The 18,964-nt window shown below is 30.3% G+C and overlaps 1 protein-coding gene across 1 annotated transcript in view; it reads left to right on the top strand.

Moving 5' to 3' along the window:
* The window catches only part of LOC108917131, a 34,862-nt gene that overhangs the window by 2,319 nt on the left and 13,579 nt on the right, over nucleotides 1-18,964 (top strand). The window contains exons 2-3 of the mRNA XM_018723590.2: nucleotides 8,350-8,694; nucleotides 11,513-11,630. Coding sequence (XP_018579106.1) covers nucleotides 8,350-8,694; nucleotides 11,513-11,630 — 463 coding nt within the window. The remainder of the gene's footprint in view (nucleotides 1-8,349; nucleotides 8,695-11,512; nucleotides 11,631-18,964) is intronic.

Raw genomic sequence — 18,964 nt, 5'->3', positions numbered from 1 at the left:
ATGATTTTATTTAATTATCAGTTAATAATAAGCAATTTGTGTTAAAATTACTAGAATTATTATGTCTGAGCCACCCAACTGATACGAAGCAAGATATTTTTTTTTTTGCAGTGAAATTGAAACTTCACATTTAATTATGACCTTCGATTTTGTAACTGTATCCCTTTGCAACTTTCCAATATTTAAAGAAATTGGGGTGGTACGTTGTGGTTATTATTAATTCTAAAAATTGAATAAACTACATAATATACAGGCTGTCTTATGGTGATGGCCCATTAGAATATTTCAGAGATTACTTCGATTTCAGTTTTCAAAATTTTGGCCCGGAAGTCGCGTATTTGAATTGAAATATATTATTGCACTATCGACAAGATAAATTAAAAATAAGTAAAAAATATTAGAGCTTCCTTGTACATAAATCTAACCGTTTTCGAGATAATCGACATTATATAAAAATTTTGACAGATGCAAGCCTTTCGAAAATTCCTTATAACTTACTTCTGGAAGCTTTCACTTGTTTTTCCGAACACACAAAGAACATAAAATGCACTACACCTGCCACTACCAAAATCACCTGAAGAAAATTGTACCAAGTGAACCATTTTTTACGTTACATTTTGAAAACTTAAAACCGACAAAACTTTTTAAATTCAAACGGAACACCCTGTATTTTTTGCACCATATTATAGAAAGTCAAATTCTCTATTCACCGATATGGGCATTGTAGAGGTTACAGTTTCGATTTTCTCAGATACCGTCAACGGGGGTGATGTTGGACGAATTTTTCGATTATTTTACTCTATTTCTGGGTCTGATACGTCATATATTCTGAAAAAAATCATGTAGGTAGGCCAAGGTGAGGCCTATTATGAGGTATAATTAAAATTTGTATTTTGTTTTTGGTTTTATATATATTTTTTGATAACAGTTGTCTAACTTCACCCGGCAGAAAGGGGTGAAGTTGGACATAGCTTTAAATCAATGGAAATCCAGCTACGGAACGGTCTATTACCCGAGTTGGACATAAAAATTGTTTTTTAAAAGGAAATCTTTCAGTTTCACTAAAATAAATTTATAGAGTTTGAAAAATGTGTATTAAACCTTTATTAAAACTATCATTAACTAAATTTAAATTTCTTTTAAAAATTAACAAAAAATATTTAACATTATTTAAAAACTTATTTAAAAATATTATAATTCCTTTAACGTAGTCGTGAAGTGTTGATTTTGGAACATTCCACTTTTCAGCTGCAGTCCTGACACTTAAAATCTTATTTTTCACTTCTTTTACTGCCATTTCCAAATTTCTGGAGGGGCAATTACAATTCGGCTTTATGTCAAGCAGTTTTCGATATTTTCGGGGCATTTTTTAGGTGTCCAACTTCACCCTGGAATAACAGAGCAGTGTAAAAAAAAATTCCCCACCACTTTTACTTACAAAAAACGAAATAAAAGAATATTCCTAAATTTAAAGGAAGGCTGTGTAGTCCAGGAGAATTACACATTGGCATGGCTGTTGCTTGACGTAGATTAGATATTAGTAAAAATCGGTCGAAAATAATATAAACAATGAAAATATAAGGTTGCGCCAAGAAAAAAAGTTGTGCTATTTGCAGAAAAAATTAAAAACTGCAAAAATACTCAAAAATCACGTGTTTTTCCTAACATTTTCCAATATAACTTCTTAAATATGCAGTTTACAGAAAAAACTATTACTGCTGAAATTGTTTGTTATGAAATTTGCTATAAGACACAATTGTTTTGAGACCTGCGTATTCAATATTTTTGTTGCTAGAAAGCCAAAACAGCGTAAGAAAGTGATGAAAATCGAGGTAATTTTGAAGCGTTCAACTGATAGGTAAGAAATTGTCCAATTCTACTATAAATGTACATGTAAGTACTTTAAAGGATTACAAAACGAAATTCCAAAACCCGATCGAAATCGGTCTGATAGTTTTGGTATGAGACAATTTGTTACTAAATTTCAGCGCGAAATGTCGTTATTTTTTTGCGTCAGTGCTGGGGTTAAAGTTAGGCATTTTAATTGGCGCTGATTTTTTTACACATACTTGGACTCTTTAACTATCATATAGAATCGTTATAATATTAATTTTCTTTTTTTTAATAATTTTTGGAGCGATTTTAAAAATTCGAAAAATTTTAACTTTATAAACAAATACTTTCGTGAAGCCGTTTTGCGGGTTGGAATATATACCAAAGTACTAAAAAATAGTTCTCGGAAAGACGCTTAACTTGAAAAAAAGAACGTTCAAATCGGTCACATAAGTTCCGAGATATCAAGTGTCAAAGTCAACAAGCGTTAGCTGCAAAACTATGCATAATGTAACAACAACAAAAATTGAATTTGGTAGGTTTTTTAAGAACTTTTCGTATGTGCTTTTATAAATATTATCGCACGTGTGCTTTTTATATGAAAATTCAATGAATATCGCCAAACCGACCGTTTGAGCCGCAAAACCGGGGGGAGGGGATGAATGATAGAAATTGAAATCGCGCGTTCAAAAAGAGCGCGCCCTCTTCGGCGTTCAATATCTCGGCTTCTACGGCTCTGATTTTGATGATTTTTTTTAAATCGATATAGCAAAATGAGAGGAATTCAATTATCAAGATTTCATTGAAATATTATAAAGCCTTATCAGCCTATTACGACTGCTTAAAATTTCATACATTTCATTGTTGTATATTCATGTAAATAATATCGATGACTATTGTTAAGAGGTATTAATTTTAATAACTACTTGGTAATAATGTTTAAAATCTTGAAATTTTTATGTCCTAATGTAATTTATTTATTGTTTACATATAAAATAGAAAAAAATGCAGATACAAATAATTATTATTTGATATTTATAAAACGTATCATCGCATTATTAAAAAATGTATTAAGCTTTTTTATAGCATAGTTGCTGATTTCGCTCTCAAAAATTTCTTCCTTTAGTAAACAATTAAAAATCGCACTTTGCAATTCATTATACAGGCTGTCATGCGGTGACGACCCATTAGAATATTTCGGAGACTACTTCGATTTGAATTTTGAAAATTTTTGACCTGGTGGTTTTGGAGGTTTTATTTAGAGTTTAAATAAAATAATGCCATTGTTGTAGTACTTCCGGTTATACCGGTAGTCGCCACCTATTTGCTTATTATAAATGGAACATCCTGTATATTTTTGTATATTTGAATTCTACGCATATTTTTAGAGGACTTTTATAAAGCTTCCCTATATGTATCTCTAATGGTCTAATGGTCTTCGACCTATTTCAATTTCATATTTATTGTCGAATTTGATTGACCGAACCGCCAAAACTTGGTTTTTCTAAATGGGACACCCTGTATATTTAATAAAAATCTGTTGTAGAAATTTACTCCACATCTATCCATATTACACCTCCCTATACCTATCTTTTAATTTTTCTGTTTTTGACGGATTTTGTGATAAATAAAATGATCCAATTTCTTGCGAGGATGGCTATGAAATTGCTGGCAAATTTAAAAAATCAAATTAACCAACCATAAGTCATTATTTGCTGTTAATTTAACAGTGGTACCTACTTACAATTAGTTAAGCACTGATTTGAAAATAATGGACAACAATACTTATTCAAATGCTGATATTATAAGTGAAAATACCAATGATGTAAAAAAGTGAAAAACTTTAATAATACGATAATTATGAAAGTATAATAAACACGTTTTGTAAAAATAAATAAATAATTATTTGTATCTATATTTTTTTCTATATTATATGAATACAATAAATAAATTACATATTAAATAAAGATTTCAAGATTTTATTTAAACATTATTACCATGTAATTATTAAAACTAAAACCTAGTAACAGTGGATTATGTACCTATATCCTACCATCGATATTATTATTTACATGAATATACAGTATAACAACGAAATGTGGAAAATTTTTAGTCGTAATAGACCGAAAAGGGCTTTATAATATTTTAATGAAACCTTGATAATTGAATTCCTCTCATTTTTCTACATCGATTTAAAAAAAAATCATCAAAATCGGAGCCATAGAAGCCGAGATACTGAACGCCGAAGCGCGCGCGCTCTTTTTGAACGCGATTTCAATTTCTATAATTCATCCCCTCCCCCCGGTTTTGCGGCTCAAATGGTCGGTTTGGCGATATTCATTGAATTTTCATATAAAAAGCACACGTGCGATAATATTTATAAAAGCACATACGAAAAGTTCTTAAAAAACCTACCAAATTCAATTTTTGTTGTTGTTACATTATGCATAGTTTTGCAGCTAACGCTTGTTGACTTTGACACTTGATATCTCGGAACTTATGTGACCGATTTGAACGTTCTTTTTTTCAAGTTAAGCGTCTTTCCGAGAACTATTTTTTAGTACTTTGGTATATATTCCAACCCGCAAAACGGCTTCACGAAAGTATTTGTTTATAAAGTTAAAATTTTTCGAATTTTTAAAATTGCTCCAAAAATTCCCAAATATTAATAGTCCAGGAGAATTACACATTGGCATGGCTGTTGCTTGACGTAGATTAGATATTAGTAAAAATCGGTCGAAAATAATATAAACAATGAAAATATAAGGTTGCGCCAAGAAAAAAAGTTGTGCTATTTGCAGAAAAAATTAAAAACTGCAAAAATACTCAAAAATCACGTGTTTTTCCTAACATTTTCCAATATAACTTCTTAAATATGCAGTTTACAGAAAAAACTATTACTGCTGAAATTGTTTGTTATGAAATTTGCTATAAGACACAATTGTTTTGAGACCTGCGTATTCAATATTTTTGTTGCTAGAAAGCCAAAACAGCGTAAGAAAGTGATGAAAATCGAGGTAATTTTGAAGCGTTCAACTGATAGGTAAGAAATTGTCCAATTCTACTATAAATGTACATGTAAGTACTTTAAAGGATTACAAAACGAAATTCCAAAACCCGATCGAAATCGGTCTGATAGTTTTGGTATGAGACAATTTGTTACTAAATTTCAGCGCGAAATGTCGTTATTTTTTTGCGTCAGTGCTGGGGTTAAAGTTAGGCATTTTAATTGGCGCTGATTTTTTTACACATACTTGGACTCTTTAACTATCATATAGAATCGTTATAATATTAATTTTCTTTTTTTTAATAATTTTTGGAGCGATTTTAAAAATTCGAAAAATTTTAACTTTATAAACAAATACTTTCGTGAAGCCGTTTTGCGGGTTGGAATATATACCAAAGTACTAAAAAATAGTTCTCGGAAAGACGCTTAACTTGAAAAAAAGAACGTTCAAATCGGTCACATAAGTTCCGAGATATCAAGTGTCAAAGTCAACAAGCGTTAGCTGCAAAACTATGCATAATGTAACAACAACAAAAATTGAATTTGGTAGGTTTTTTAAGAACTTTTCGTATGTGCTTTTATAAATATTATCGCACGTGTGCTTTTTATATGAAAATTCAATGAATATCGCCAAACCGACCGTTTGAGCCGCAAAACCGGGGGGAGGGGATGAATGATAGAAATTGAAATCGCGCGTTCAAAAAGAGCGCGCCCTCTTCGGCGTTCAATATCTCGGCTTCTACGGCTCTGATTTTGATGATTTTTTTTAAATCGATATAGCAAAATGAGAGGAATTCAATTATCAAGATTTCATTGAAATATTATAAAGCCTTATCAGCCTATTACGACTGCTTAAAATTTCATACATTTCATTGTTGTATATTCATGTAAATAATATCGATGACTATTGTTAAGAGGTATTAATTTTAATAACTACTTGGTAATAATGTTTAAAATCTTGAAATTTTTATGTCCTAATGTAATTTATTTATTGTTTACATATAAAATAGAAAAAAATGCAGATACAAATAATTATTATTTGATATTTATAAAACGTATCATCGCATTATTAAAAAATGTATTAAGCTTTTTTATAGCATAGTTGCTGATTTCGCTCTCAAAAATTTCTTCCTTTAGTAAACAATTAAAAATCGCACTTTGCAATTCATTATACAGGCTGTCATGCGGTGACGACCCATTAGAATATTTCGGAGACTACTTCGATTTGAATTTTGAAAATTTTTGACCTGGTGGTTTTGGAGGTTTTATTTAGAGTTTAAATAAAATAATGCCATTGTTGTAGTACTTCCGGTTATACCGGTAGTCGCCACCTATTTGCTTATTATAAATGGAACATCCTGTATATTTTTGTATATTTGAATTCTACGCATATTTTTAGAGGACTTTTATAAAGCTTCCCTATATGTATCTCTAATGGTCTAATGGTCTTCGACCTATTTCAATTTCATATTTATTGTCGAATTTGATTGACCGAACCGCCAAAACTTGGTTTTTCTAAATGGGACACCCTGTATATTTAATAAAAATCTGTTGTAGAAATTTACTCCACATCTATCCATATTACACCTCCCTATACCTATCTTTTAATTTTTCTGTTTTTGACGGATTTTGTGATAAATAAAATGATCCAATTTCTTGCGAGGATGGCTATGAAATTGCTGGCAAATTTAAAAAATCAAATTAACCAACCATAAGTCATTATTTGCTGTTAATTTAACAGTGGTACCTACTTACAATTAGTTAAGCACTGATTTGAAAATAATGGACAACAATACTTATTCAAATGCTGATATTATAAGTGAAAATACCAATGATGTAAAAAAGTGAAAAACTTTAATAATACGATAATTATGAAAGTATAATAAACACGTTTTGTAAAAATAAATAAATAATTATTTGTATCTATATTTTTTTCTATATTATATGAATACAATAAATAAATTACATATTAAATAAAGATTTCAAGATTTTATTTAAACATTATTACCATGTAATTATTAAAACTAAAACCTAGTAACAGTGGATTATGTACCTATATCCTACCATCGATATTATTATTTACATGAATATACAGTATAACAACGAAATGTGGAAAATTTTTAGTCGTAATAGACCGAAAAGGGCTTTATAATATTTTAATGAAACCTTGATAATTGAATTCCTCTCATTTTTCTACATCGATTTAAAAAAAAATCATCAAAATCGGAGCCATAGAAGCCGAGATACTGAACGCCGAAGCGCGCGCGCTCTTTTTGAACGCGATTTCAATTTCTATAATTCATCCCCTCCCCCCGGTTTTGCGGCTCAAATGGTCGGTTTGGCGATATTCATTGAATTTTCATATAAAAAGCACACGTGCGATAATATTTATAAAAGCACATACGAAAAGTTCTTAAAAAACCTACCAAATTCAATTTTTGTTGTTGTTACATTATGCATAGTTTTGCAGCTAACGCTTGTTGACTTTGACACTTGATATCTCGGAACTTATGTGACCGATTTGAACGTTCTTTTTTTCAAGTTAAGCGTCTTTCCGAGAACTATTTTTTAGTACTTTGGTATATATTCCAACCCGCAAAACGGCTTCACGAAAGTATTTGTTTATAAAGTTAAAATTTTTCGAATTTTTAAAATCGCTCCAAAAATTATTAAAAAAAAGAAAATTAATATTATAACGATTCTATATGATAGTTAAAGAGTCCAAGTATGTGTAAAAAAATCAGCGCCAATTAAAATGCCTAACTTTAACCCCAGCACTGACGCAAAAAAATAACGACATTTCGCGCTGAAATTTAGTAACAAATTGTCTCATACCAAAACTATCAGACCGATTTCGATCGGGTTTTGGAATTTCGTTTTGTAATCCTTTAAAGTACTTACATGTACATTTATAGTAGAATTGGACAATTTCTTACCTATCAGTTGAACGCTTCAAAATTACCTCGATTTTCATCACTTTCTTACGCTGTTTTGGCTTTCTAGCAACAAAAATATTGAATACGCAGGTCTCAAAACAATTGTGTCTTATAGCAAATTTCATAACAAACAATTTCAGCAGTAATAGTTTTTTCTGTAAACTGCATATTTAAGAAGTTATATTGGAAAATGTTAGGAAAAACACGTGATTTTTGAGTATTTTTGCAGTTTTTAATTTTTTCTGCGAATAGCACAACTTTTTTTCTTGGCGCAACCTTATATTTTCATTGTTTATATTATTTTCGACCGATTTTTACTAATATTTAATCTACGTCAAGCAACAGCCATATCTCGAAGGTTTTGAGCTTAATTCTCTTGGACTAGTGTAGTAAGGCATCGACTTGAGTAGTAAAATCGTGTTAGCAAAATAATTTTTATTAAGCTTGGAATTTGATTACATTTTTGTCTTCACTTATCCATTATTCAATTCGCAAAGCTTATTTTAGGGTTTAAGATTTTCTAACGATTTTATTCTACACATTTTTTTTATTAAAAATTCTATATTGTTTCAGCCCTTGGAAACTGCCAAAATGAGCTAAGCAACACCCACAAAATAAAAGAGTATTTCAGCAACAAATGCTACGGCCAAACCCACGACCATATGCATTATACAAATCTAAGCAATGAGTTCTCGAAGTTTGAAGGGTACCTTCAACGTATCTCCGCTATGATACCCGACAGGAGAAAGGACTTTTGCGAACACGAAAGGCGCCAGATTAACAATGAATTCCACACAGTTGTCAAATACATGGAACCGTGTCTATCTCCCCAGGAAAAGTATATGTCGGAGTTTTTGAAGATTAGTTTTGGAGAATTTCTTCATTTCCTGTGCCACAACAACGGAGAATATACGAAACGTGAGTAGAAAAAGGTTATCGCTTTTTTGCGAGATCTCTGATGCTACAAATAAAGTAATTCTCTTTATTCGTAGCTCTTGATTAATGATTGCATTGAGCGTAAAATCGAAATTTCAAGAATTTTTAGCGGATGATGTTTCGACCAGATCGGAAAGTGTTCGACAATTAAAATGTATTTTTTAAATAGTTCCATTACCATACTAATATGCATTAGAAGTAGATATTAGTGTTTATTACCAAAAAAAAAATGGATAATGTTATTGAAAGAGTTTGCCTAAAATTTTGTGCTATGATCATTCCGAAGTCAGTTGAACATGCAAAAAAGCGCCTGGCAATAAAATTTAATGAGTTTCATATGCGCCCCTAAAAAAGTTTTCTGCTAAAGGTAAAAAATTATAATAATTTATATATAATGTGTAGAAAATTTCTATTATATGTTCATTTGGCCAACAACATATTTTAATTATTTATGTCCTCAAACAATTTTATTATATTGGTGGTAAATTTCGTTTTGTTCCGTTTCAAAAGGCCTCCAAAATGCCATGTTGTGATAATATTAGTAAACAAGATATCCCTTTTATTTATCCCTTTCGCAATAATTGACATCGGAAACTGGTACTCAAACTTTGCGTTGGATTCTTCAAACACTGACTTTAAATCATTATTACGAATTTCATTTTTTGTTTTATTGTTAATTGTTGTAATAACACGAAGAAACACTTGGTTTGTTTCGCTTTTAATTTCTCGTATTATCAAAACATAGTGTTCGTTAAATCGACTTTTCTCGAAAACGGATCGAGATACCAAAATGAAACAAGAATACACAGTTAATGGGATAATGATTGCTCTTTCAGGTTTTGAATCAAATGTCATGTTAGACATACAGGGTAAAAAGTTAAAAACTAAATTTTCGGTAAAATTGGTCGTAAGTGGCGTCCTCTATGAGCAATGCTGAAATTACAACATGCATCTTATTCGTCGCCTAAAAAAATATACTTTCACAAATGTTCATGTTCCTAACCTACATATTTTCAGAATAATCGCAAAAAAACGATTTAAAATTTTAATTTTCAGTACCCTGTATGTATTTCCGAAAAGTACTAATTACAAAAAATACTGAACTATGCTACTGTAGATTGTTCTGATTGTCTTTAACAAAATATACAGGGCAGGATCTTAAATTAAGTTTTCATTTGATTTATATTTTGATTACATTCAAGCAGCTGCAACTATATAGTGCATCAGGTTTCAATCGGGAAAAATTGAATAGACGCTCGTAAGTAGGGTTTCTGATTTCTCGGCCTACTTTTTTTCTCGGGACTCGAGAATTCTCGACTAGGAATTCTCGGGAATTCTCGAATTCTCGAGAAATTTCTAAAACTTAAAAAAGTCATAATTTTGGTATTGCAATGCGAAATATAAACATGCTATTATACTTAACTGTCATCATCAACATTTATTATTTATTCAGTATTTTTATTAATTACTTATATGTTTCTGCTTCTACTAACAAAACTAAATTAAACTTTGAGTATCTTCTTCTTAAAAACTTTTAACTTGTTCTTTTATTAGACACTTTCATTAGACTTATGTTTATTTCAATGTTTTTGAATCGTAGCTTTCTTCCAATAATCATTAATCATGCAGTCTTTTAATTTAACAAATAGTAAATAAGGAATTTAACCGAAGAAATCTTAAAAAAAAAACAAGCTTTAATTTAAAGATATAGAAGCGTTCTTCCTATTAATTATCACTTATAATCACAATCTTTTAATTAACAAAACAAAAATAAAATAATCAACTAAAGGAACAGGAACTAAATATTTTCAGAATCAACATCAACATTAGGTATCTGCTTATAATAAAGTTTCTACACAGACTTATAACAAGGTACATTAAAAAAATAAGAATCGTCAAAGTAAGTTAAAGCCTTAAAAACTTAAAATAAATAAATCATGAGCTAGTCGAGAAACCACTTTAACCGCTCAGTTATTTGTCGAGAAACGAATTAAACGCATGAACGAAACGAACTCTAATCAAGAACTTAAGACGCGCGTGATTTTTAAATTTCTCGATTTCTTAACACTTTTTTCTCGTCTCGAGTAAGGCCAGATTTCCCGGGAATTCTCGCTTCGAGAAGTCTCGACCAGAAACCCTACTCGTAAGTCGCAAAAAAAGTTGTGTGTATGAACTTGTATGTTTTAAAGTTTCGTTTTCGCAGAACAGAATGTTAAAGTTGATAAAAAAAAAACCTTCTTTTTTAAAATATCTCAAAACCCTTTGGTCGATTTTGAAAAAATTTGGCAAATAATTAGTATTAATTAAGGGGCTCAATTTGGTGTAATTAGATTTAATTTAATTATTTCAAGGGCGGCACTAGGTATTACAGTTTTTTATAAGTTTGATATTAGGTATTTTTAAATTGAGTAATTAAAAATACAATTTTTTTTCTCTTGCATTTTTTGTCTTTCTTGCTTAGTTTTTGTGGAAAAACTAAAAATTTTTTCTCTGAAAAAATAATATAATAATTTCGTTAATATAAAGTTAAGAAGAAAAATTTAGAAACAAAAATCATTTTATTTTTTTTTTGAAAACGAAGCATTTACGGACCTACGTTTATAGGAATTTTTTAGTATTTTTAGATGTAGAATCTGCTCTAGAATTCTATGAACAACATTTTGCAACACCCTGCATATAGGTATCTAAAATCATCTTTAGACTTTTTCATTCACCATCAGATCTTTAGGATTAAAATTTAACCCAACGCTGTTACAAATTGGTATATTGATTTATATTTCATACAATGTTTTTTTTTTAGGTTTGTTCAGCCCACAGAATGAACAGTGCCGAGGCGACGTTACGTCCAAATTAAGCACTTGCTCAGGAAGGATATTCAAACCTAGTTCTGGTTATCTAACCAAGAAGGATATTTGCGAGTAAGTAGTACCTACATACCTTTGTACAGAACATTTTGAATTCACTTTGAGAATTTGAAAATATTATTATGTCACCACAGTGATCGCAGATATGCTGGCGTTATACAGGGTGATTCAGTCATAATGTCATTAATTTTAACTATGTATTCGGAAGGCCTAATAAAGAGAAATTGAAAAAACAATCTACTCGAACTTTTAAAAGATAAGCAAATTATCCCTCAACTACCGCTAATTCAGCACCGTGACCGGAAACGCGCCAGAGGACCACGGAGCGTTCGAACATTGAAGAGAAACAGCTGATTTCCGCAGTCGTACAATGATAATTTCTTTGTTGTTCTTCAAATTTGCTTAATTATATAATCCTGGTGCGATACCTACATAGGATTATTTTAAATAGACACCAAAGAAAATAATTCGGTATTTAATAATAAAAAAATCCAAAATTTTGATTTGAGGTTGATTAAACAACGAAAATAATCGTGTAGCTTTTCAATCTTAAACTTGAACCAAAAAACAAACCTAACCTCAAAGTAATACACTGACTCTTTTCTAAATCTATGGGTATAAGTATGCACTTGAAAACTATATTTTTGAGCTTATATTTCCTAACTCTAAAGCCATAAACCTATACCCTTAAAAACCTAACCTCAAACCCTTCAAAACCTAATCCCAAACCTTCAAAACCCAACTTCAAATTCTGTAAACTTGAGCTAGAAATTCGTAGAATGTATATGTTCCACACCAAAGCATACAAGTCCTTGAAAACTATTTTCTGGAACTTATATTTTTTATTTTTGAAGCTTCTACCTCTATTCTTAAATATCTAACCTCAAATTCAAGAAATCTCAGCAAGAAAGTCAAACGAAAGATATTTTCCAAACCAAAGAATGCGGCTCCTTGAAAACTCTATTCTGGAGCTAATATTTTGTATTTCTGAAGCCACAAACCCTTGAAATTTATTCTCAAATCTACCAAAAATAAGTGGATATTCATTTGATAAATTATAAAAATTTCAACAATTTCAGCTAAAAACTCAAAATCTTTCGTTATCTTTATTTATATAAGACTTAAGCCCTTTTACCGCGACAAGGTAGCAATCTTTAAAACGATTGTTTTTCTGTTTATTATTATTTTTTCTTTTTTTTGTTTGTTTTTGTTTTTTCTACTTTTATCGCACCAGGATCATAAAATTAAGCATATTTGAAGAAATATAAATAAGAAACTACCACTGTACTGTTAAAATTAGTGCTGGCAACTGAAATCGGTTTTTTGGATAGTCGGTTAACCGGTTTCGGATAATTCGGAATTTTACGAAACCTAAAAACCGGTTATTCGATTCTTCAAATATCCGACTATTCAAATACTCGATTATTCGATAATCGGTTCATTCAAGTATCCGATTAATCGGATTCTTTCTTTACAGCCAATAATAGTCTTTGTGTTATTTAGTTATTGACACTCGTTACATAATATACAGTCTAATAGTCACCGCCGATTTCGCCCTTCTACAAATAAGAAGTGGATCTATTTTTTTTAACAAAGTGCTTTGGACGGATGAGTGTTGTTTTAGCCGTACTGGCATTTTAACTAGGTAGGTGCCATACTACTCTTTGAAAAGCAATCAGTCATTAGGTATACGTACTACAAACAGAATAATTAATAATTGAACATTGAATATAATACTATAAACTCATATTCAATTATAAAATATAGTACAAACGTTAACAATATTAAAAATATTAAATTGCATAACCTAAAATTCGAAACCAATTATTATCCTTAGGCAAAACCAAGTTAGTAATCGAATAATATTACAGTAGGTCAAGATTTACTCTCGATTAATCTTGGTGGGTCGGCGGTCATGAGCTGTCCAAAAACGGGTTTAAATAATGATTTGAAAAAAATTTTTTCAGCGTAAATATACGTTTAATTTTTTTTTAATCGCGTATTCCTATTTAATCATTTTCCACTACCTTCCCTTAAAATTCATGACATTATGACTGAATCACCGTCTAAATTCAACAGAATGCAGAAAACCTTTAATTTTCCTACTATACAAATCACAACATTCGTAACCATAACGGACTCTTTTTTTTAGTAACGCCAATCTAATAACAAACTATAAACACATTGAATGTATTACTTGAATAAATCTTGATGTTTGCAACGTTAGAAATTCCAAGAAGCTTCAAACGGTGCCGTTTTAGTTTTTTTTCTATCCTAAAATTTGATTAAAAAGTGTTGTGTGAAGTCAAATTTTATAGGCACCTACCAATGTAACATAAAAATATGTGTAATAATTAATACAGCTAGGACAAGATCATTTTGTCCGTGAGATAATTTATACAGCTAGACCAAGATCCACGCGCGAAATACGCAGATCAAGAAGAGAGTCAGCAGTATGACTGATAAAGACAGAAGACCGACGTTCACTATTCGACGTTTAGACAGAGAATGAGCTCTGGTGCTGATCTGGCAATTGCGCATCTGAAACTTGCGGAAAAGATACATTTGGTCAAGCTGTTACTTTCTTTTAAATAAAAATATTTCACTTTTTAAAAGTTATTAGTTAGATCAAAGTACTGCTTGCAAAATAAATACTTTTCGTTTCGGCATTTCGAAAATACATTCACAGATGTATGCAATAATTGATTTGTACTTATCGAGAGGACCTTTCGAATTAACAAAGGAAATTGTATTTGTCGTATATCGCGTCGATAATTAAAAAACTAAGTTTAGATAGAAGGTAATCACAACAATACACGAGTAATAAAATATTTATGATTAGGGTTATAATTAGAAAAACAAGTTTATTTTGAAGATAATCCCGACAATACACAATAAAATAATCGTGATTACTATACCTATAGGTAATCATGATTTGGTATAGTAAATATGTATAAAAATGTATTCAATTACTTATTCAGTTTCGTTATCAGTATAATAAATCTCTCTCGCTTTAAATCTCTAAAATTCCCTTCCGTAATAGGTCTATTCTCATTTTTTCTTTCAACGTGTGTGCACGCGGCAGACTTGTCCTACGGAAAAAATGTAAGGAACTATTGTGAAACATTTAGTAAATGGTTTTCCAGTTTTTAAATAAATAAAATAAAATGTATCGATTTTATAGTAAGAAGATAGTGTTGCCCTTACATTTTAGCTCGAATTTTAGTAATTATGAAAATAGGAACTTAACTTTTAATCAAATTATGTATTTGAAAAATATGTAACTAAAGTACCCAAAGATTCACGTCGTCTAAATAATCATACGTATTAAAAATAATTTTGGTACTTACCAAAAAGCAAAATTCAGTAATTTTTAAACGCACAAGTACAAAACAAGCTACAACATGTGCTCAAAATGCCCATCACCATTTTCTATGCACGCACGACACCTAATCCAATTTTCGCGCACTCGCTGGAAAACACCCCAAGAAAAGGAAATAGTGGTACGCAAAAAACACTCCGACACGGTCGAATTCAGATACCAACTGAACTGCGTATTGGTGATTGCTGAACACCTTAGTACCTCATGTTAATAAACCGCCGCTCCGGCTCAATATGAATTTTATAAAATTTTAAATTAATTACGCTAATATTTTTTTGAATTAAGCATAAATAAGTTAAAAAAAGTGATAAACATTGTATTTTATGGTATTCTGTGCACGCAGTTATGTCAATATTCCTTAATTAATCAAACTTTTGTACATCAGGATGGAGATTTTGACACTTTTTTTTCTTGGAAATGGTTGAGTTTAGGACCCAGGTCATATACGTTTTTTTTTTGGTTAATTTTAATGTATTCTATCGTCTGTTAAATTTAAGGCAGTCAAATTTCTAATGCCCTGTATATTATATTTTTTATAATTTCTGTAGCATATACAGTTCTTTAATTTTAATTTTCGTAGTTATTATCCCATTTTTATCTATTTATTATCCACTCAAACAAATATTTTGCTTGAAAACTGGTCTCCCAAAAAAGGGATTATTCCAAGTACGATCGTTACCTTAAAACTAAGTTCCCCTGTCTCTTGCTTTGGAAACGTCTATCCCAATTTTTGTTTACCAAAAAGGAAATTAAATTTTTAAAATAATTTTTTTGTAAAAGTAAGGAATACATTGAATTATTTTTCAATTTGTAAGGCAAATTTCTATGTCATCTAGCTGTAACCGTGAAAAAAATGAATTATTGAGGTCATGTTTTTTGTTTATTTATTTTTTTTATTTGGTATATTCATTGTGAAATTCAATTTGTTGTAATTAATTGTAGATGCTCTCGTAAAGCAGTAAATTCTAGTAATTGCATTGAAAGAATAATTTATTGTTAAATCACAAATATACATATTGACATAAAATTACACAGGGTGTTTGTAAGACTTAAGTGAGTAATGGAAAAATCAGACCAATTTCGTCGGAATAATATATACATAAATATTTTTCAGTGAATTTATTCTGAAACGGGTGTAGTCGTATTAATATCGATTTTTCAAAGGAATGAGTATTATACGTAAGCATGTTTTCCGCGTAGTTCTGTTGTTTACGCATTCGCCTGTTTCTTGGTAATCAATTAAGTTTTCATCGATTTGTGGTTTGGATGTGACGCATGAGTACTGGCATATGTATTTGGAGAAAAGTGATACTAAGTATAATAACTATTAATTTAATTAAAGCAAATTTTCGTAAGCAAATATTATGTCCGGTCTTAATCAGACAAAATTTTAATAGAAATAGATCCATTTAAATGGGTCTTTAAATCGCAATTTTGGTCAACCTGCCTGAACTTTTGATATAAGTTAGTTTGAAATATATAATAATAACAAATGACAGTAATTTTTTTTTCAATCCCCGGCCAGGGGTGAAAAAATACAAAATAAAGGGCTTTTTCAATATAACTCAAAAGGGGTAAGAGACAGAAAAAAAAGTTTCTTATAAAAATTGTAGAGCAAAAAATTAAACATAAAAATGGTCTATTGACTTTTCCTTGTACTATTAAAATTAACAGCGTTCGGGAGACTAGAACTTAAGGGATGATTTCAGAAATTTAAAAAAGCATAAGCAGAAAAATTAATGAATTTAATTTTTTTTTTCGATCTACTCTAAAAAATGTAAACTACCTTTTCAGAGAAATAGACATATTTTTTAATTTTTAATAAAAAAGTCAACAATTTCACAAAACGAACGTGATTTTTTTTATCTTTTATTTTTATCGTAAAACAAAATTTCCAAAGCAACTTTTCATTATTTTAAATTTTATTCATCATTATTCATTTTATTATTTAATTTCATTATTTCATTAGAAAAAAAATAGTTTTAGTGTTAAATGATAAAAATTAACGATTAAAAAATTGAAATTGTTAACGAGCGTTCAAATAAAAACGTGGTCAAGTTGGTTCTGAAAATTTGGACGTAGAGCGTAGCGTATAGCAAATGAACTTAAACGTCATCTGTCAAAGCGCTATATCGCCGCTATCAATTTGAATATTTTCGTTTTAAAAAGCATTTATAGTCCATTGAAATGAAGGCTGAACCTCCATTTTTTCCTCTGTCGATCAAACCTGGGCGCAAATATGTTTTCGATCCTCAGGAATCCGAATCCGCAAAAAATTTTTGACCTAGGTGGTCAGGAAAGGGGTCAAAAGGTCAAAAAACCGCAAATATCTCGTAAACTACGGCAAGTAGCAAAAAAATAATTGCACCATCGTGTTCCCAGGGAAATTTTACATCGATTTTATGCTATTGCTTATTAAAATTAAATAAATTTATGTCATCTTTTGGACAATTACTAAGCACGAGAGGGGAAGTGTATATCTCCGGCGGTGGGGAGTAGTACAGCGCGCACCCTACATGTATCGGCTGACTCGCAGTCGACAGCTCTAGCAGGTGTGCCTGTTTGGAATATAATGCGATTTCAAATATAATTAGCCTGCAGTTGTAGTGGATTTTTTTTTGCTACTTTAATTTTTAAATGAAAAACCAAAAATATTACTAATGATTAATGAATGAACAGAAAAAAATTTTTAGAATGAAATACTTATTGCAAAAATGAAATATACAGGGTGTCCCGAAATTAGGGGGTAATATTTCTACAGGGTGTTCTGTGTCGAAAAAGATTACTTTTTCTTTATATAAACGTGGGTCCAAAAATTCTTCCTAAATTTACCATAACTTTTTTGTGCGTTGACTTTTTTTAACTTTTGAAAAGTATGAAATTTCATGATTTTTTATTAAAAAAAGGTACTCTTGGTTCATATTGGTAGAATGTTCCATTTTTGTGTAAAATCCGTTTAAAAATAATGTTATATGTGTTAATCATCGGGAATTGAAATTGTCAATATCGCAGATTTTGAATAACAAATATGCGTTTGACGTTATTTGCATTGACAGTTCAGTTATTTAGTTTTTGTGAATTGTTATCTTCATAAAAATTCTCGAATCTTTAGTAAATGATTATTTGACAAAGTAAAAAAAAACAAATGATTTGCAGCCAAATAAATGAATCCTCTGTTGTAATTCTTCCAAATGATTTATTTCTGTAGCATAAACTACAGCCTTCAACCTACCCCACAGAAAGTAATCTAGAGGATATAGGTCTAGAGACCGAGGTGGCCAATGGGACCACCTCTACCTATCCACTTGAAAGGAAAATTATCGTTTAACCAATTTATGACATTATGGGTAAAGAGAGGTTGTTGATAGTGTAATGTTAAGCGTACGTTTAACGGTGTATCATCCAATAGTTCTCTTACATCATTTTGCAGAAAGTTTAAGTATCCTTCTGTATTCTGACAAACGGGAAACTGGATTGGTCCAAGTAAAATTTTGTTCACAAATTTATTGCAAATCTATTTTGAAAATTTGTGCGCTGTATTGCCTGTATTTAATGGATTTTATACAAAAATGGAACATTCTACCAATATGAACCGAGTACCTTTTTTTAATTAAAAAATATGAAATTTCATACTTTTCAAAAGTTAAAAAGTTAATGCACAAAAAAGTTATGGTAAATTTAGCAAGAATTTTGGACCCACGTTTATATAAAGAAAAAGTAATTTTTTTCGACACAGAACACCCTGTAGAAATATTGCCCCCTAATATCGGGACACCCTGTATATTTCATTTTTGCAATAAGTATTTCATTCTAAAAATTTTTTTCTGTTCATTCATTAATCATTAGTAATATATTTGGTTTTCCATTTAAAAATTAGAATATCAAAAAAAATCCACTACAACTGCAGGCTAATTATATTTGAAATCGCATTATATTCCAAAGAAGCACACCTGCTAGAGCTGTCAACTGCGAGTCAGCCGATACATGTAGCGTGCGCGCTCTACTA

Source organism: Anoplophora glabripennis, unplaced genomic scaffold, assembly GCF_000390285.2.
Source record: "Anoplophora glabripennis isolate ALB-LARVAE unplaced genomic scaffold, Agla_2.0 scaffold85, whole genome shotgun sequence".
NCBI classification, from domain to species: domain Eukaryota; kingdom Metazoa; phylum Arthropoda; class Insecta; order Coleoptera; family Cerambycidae; genus Anoplophora; species Anoplophora glabripennis.
The sequence above is the reverse complement of the archived record's forward strand: the minus strand, read 5'-3'. Positions and strand labels throughout refer to the sequence as shown.